Below are 3,034 nucleotides of genomic sequence, written 5' to 3' on the forward strand. Positions count from 1 at the left end.
TTTGGACTAGGTGTTTTTCCAGCCCGAAACCACCCCAAACTGCACCATTGACACCCCTTCTTAAATTTGAGTTCATAACTGACAAGCATTGAGCCAAATAAATTGACCCTTGGTACAGTTTCCATTTTTTAAACACTTAATAATCTTTTCCTCTTCTATTATTGTTTGTTTATAAAAACGAGTAGATAAAATAAACATATAAGACCCATTTCTAGCGAGATGCAATAACAAGAAAGAAAATGAAATGATTTTTTGAAAAAAATTCAAATATGAATCGCAAGCAATGGAGCAGGAGGAGTACATGCATTTTGAAAGTTTGTCAGCAAAATTTTCATCATATTAAACTAGACAAATCATACTTTGAAATTTCATGAAAAAATAACTAAAGAGTGAGAGAATAAATTAAGGGGAACATAAACACCTTTCTTGTCTTAAAAATGAAAGAAAATGATTCTTTACACCAGAACAACCTAAACTGGAGCCCAGTAGCCAAATTACATCACTTGCCTACAAAAATATCTACTCCCACTCATCCATTGACCCACCATTTAAAAAAATTATAGAAACTTAACATTTTTCTGGTCGGATCGGATGATTCAAACCGGAAACTGAAATAGCGGTCTAACCGTCTAGGTCCAACCACCAGCTTCGATTAATGAAGTTGTCTGAAACTTCAGAAGCTCTGTACAGCCGGAGCCAACCCAGTTTCCGGCGAATCTATCTCTTTCTTCCGCCGCATCTCCAAAACTTTCCGGTGATTATTTGAATGAACATCGCTGGAAAAAGTTGGGCTACAAGCCGGACGATATTCCGGCAACAAACGACCGGACTTGTAACGAACCCCACAAGCGTTGCAGAGTGTTTTTGGCCCCAAAGGACCTGTTCTCCACTGCGGAGTTTTCTGGACATGGCAATGGCTACATCTCCTACCTTCTTCGTCTTCGCTTTCTTGTTGGCCACTTCCATTCTCACCTCCGATGGCATCCGCCGGAAATTTCTTTATCTTCTTCTGTTTATTCACCGGCGGTTTTCCAAGGTAGTAAAGCATGTCAATGCTATGCCCTCTTTCAATGAAGACAGAGGGTGATGTAGAAGAGGATGACGACGAAGTCGTGGTCGAAGAAATTGAAGACGAAGAAGTGCAGGACGACTCGGTAAGCGAACCCAGAGACCATACTCGTCCCCCTATTCTGGAACGCTTGCTTCTAGCCTTGCACGGCACCGGCGTCGGAAAACAGGGGTTTTTCGCAGTTTCCGGTTCAGAATGGTTCTCATTTCCATTTACCGATTTCTCTGAGAGGCTCGAGGACAATGGGTATGCTGCAGAGAATTCCGAGAAAGAATCCTCCACAAAATGAGATAACCATTCTAGGTCCGCCACATCATCCGTCTGGAAAACATTCAAAACAAAATCAGAAACCCCGAATTAGAAGGAAAAAAATCCCATCTTTTTTATGGATTTCCATGGTTTAGTCAGGGAAAGCAGGCAGAGGGTACCGGAACGCTAAGTTCGTAAATTGAAAAGCTAGGTGCATTTGAATTGTCCGGAAAGGGTTGTTCTCCTTGAAAAGAAACAGATGCGCAAAGCTTCTCTTCCTGAAGTTCTTCAGCGAGCCCTTTTTCAACTTCGTCATTGGATAAATCCAGAAGATCGTCCACGAACCCGTCATCCTCAACACAATCCTCGCCTACAAAGCCTTGCTGATAAGAGGAATTCATGAAAACGCCCATACAATCTGGTCTAAAGCTTCCTTTCAGTGCCCATTTGCTATCCATTCCTGGTTTTGTCTATAATTAATTAAAGAGAAAAATGAAAGAAAAAAAATCAGAAATTTGTGTTATTAGACATGAAAAAAAAAAAAATCAATTTTCATGAACAGTGACCAGAAGTGCTTCCCCAAAAATATATTATTGTCGCAAGAAGTTGGTTAATTTACCTGGGTTGGAGAAAATGAAAGAGAGGATGAGAAGAAGAGGAGAGGAAGCAGTTACAGAAACAGAGGAAGAGAAAGAGGAGGGGTTAGCAGTTGAAGGATTCAAAGAAAAGAAAAGGGTGAGCATTGAATGACGGCAGAAAGATTCTGTGGGCGAAGCAAGTGCCCCCGTTTCTGGTTTATCCTTTAATTTCTATAACAATTTAACTTTCTTTTCCCTCTTCATGCGTCGTTTCGTTCTTTTTCAGTTATATTTTAGGTAAGATTAGAAGATAAAACGAAAGCATTTAAGATTTTAAATTAAATGTAAAACGTTATAATTTTGAATCATGACGATCCGTGGCAACGGTAATCCATTTTCAGACCAATTTGACCGGACTGATTTAAACTGAATTAAATCAGAGGATAGATATTAATACCTCAAATCCATGGTTGGAATAGGTTTACCGGACCAAATTAATTAATCCCATTAACAAAAGTCAAAGTTTAACTTAATGGGTTCTGCTCCGATTTTGTCTAATAATAGCCCAAAATCAATTCAACCAGATTCTGATTCATCCGGTCCAACCGCTAGAGCCAACTGACTTATACCCATTACTGTGGGTTCGGCTTCGATTTGCTCCAAGGGTTCTTTTGGTAATAGAGGATGATCGATATTAAATTAATTAAGTAATGGTGAGCTGTAAAATGAGATTGGATCTTATCGGGATTTTTTTTTTTCTTCTTGTTTTTTGGGTAAACTTCATGGTAAGCATGTCTAAATATAAAAAGACGACTCTAATTTGGCAGTTTCTGTTCGAAGAATCCAGGTTGTCGGTATTGAGTGGTGCACCGACGTGTCTTCAGGCCGCCAGATCAGACTTTTCCTTCGCCCACTTCTTTGTTATAAATCGGGGCTTTATGAATTTGAAAATTTTTTCTAGCTAATCTTTTTCGAGTCCGGATCTGGGACCCGTTTGTACTCCCATCGCTTCCTGACCACAAAAACCTGTGGGGCTCACGGTAAAAAAAAACTTTTTAGAAAGAAAAAAAACTTTTTCATAAGTGGGACCCACTGGTTTTCGTGGGTAAGGAAGGCATAGGGGGAAGTACACGTGCTC

General features: G+C 39.8%; 1 protein-coding gene across 1 annotated transcript; it reads right to left on the bottom strand.

The window, feature by feature from the left end:
- Positions 1–377: 377 nt before the first annotated feature.
- Positions 378–2,092, bottom strand: GATA6 (GATA transcription factor 6). The gene is given in 4 exon segments (XM_089156158.1): positions 378–1,390; positions 1,498–1,788; positions 1,938–1,967; positions 1,969–2,092. Coding segments are annotated over 4 exon segments (1,131 nt in total). The 5' UTR covers positions 2,062–2,092; the 3' UTR covers positions 378–673.
- Positions 2,093–3,034: the final 942 nt, after the last annotated feature.

Source organism: Hakea prostrata, chromosome 5 (assembly GCF_041222555.1).
Source record: "Hakea prostrata isolate BN-2017 chromosome 5, UWA_Hpros_2, whole genome shotgun sequence".
NCBI classification, from domain to species: domain Eukaryota; kingdom Viridiplantae; phylum Streptophyta; class Magnoliopsida; order Proteales; family Proteaceae; genus Hakea; species Hakea prostrata.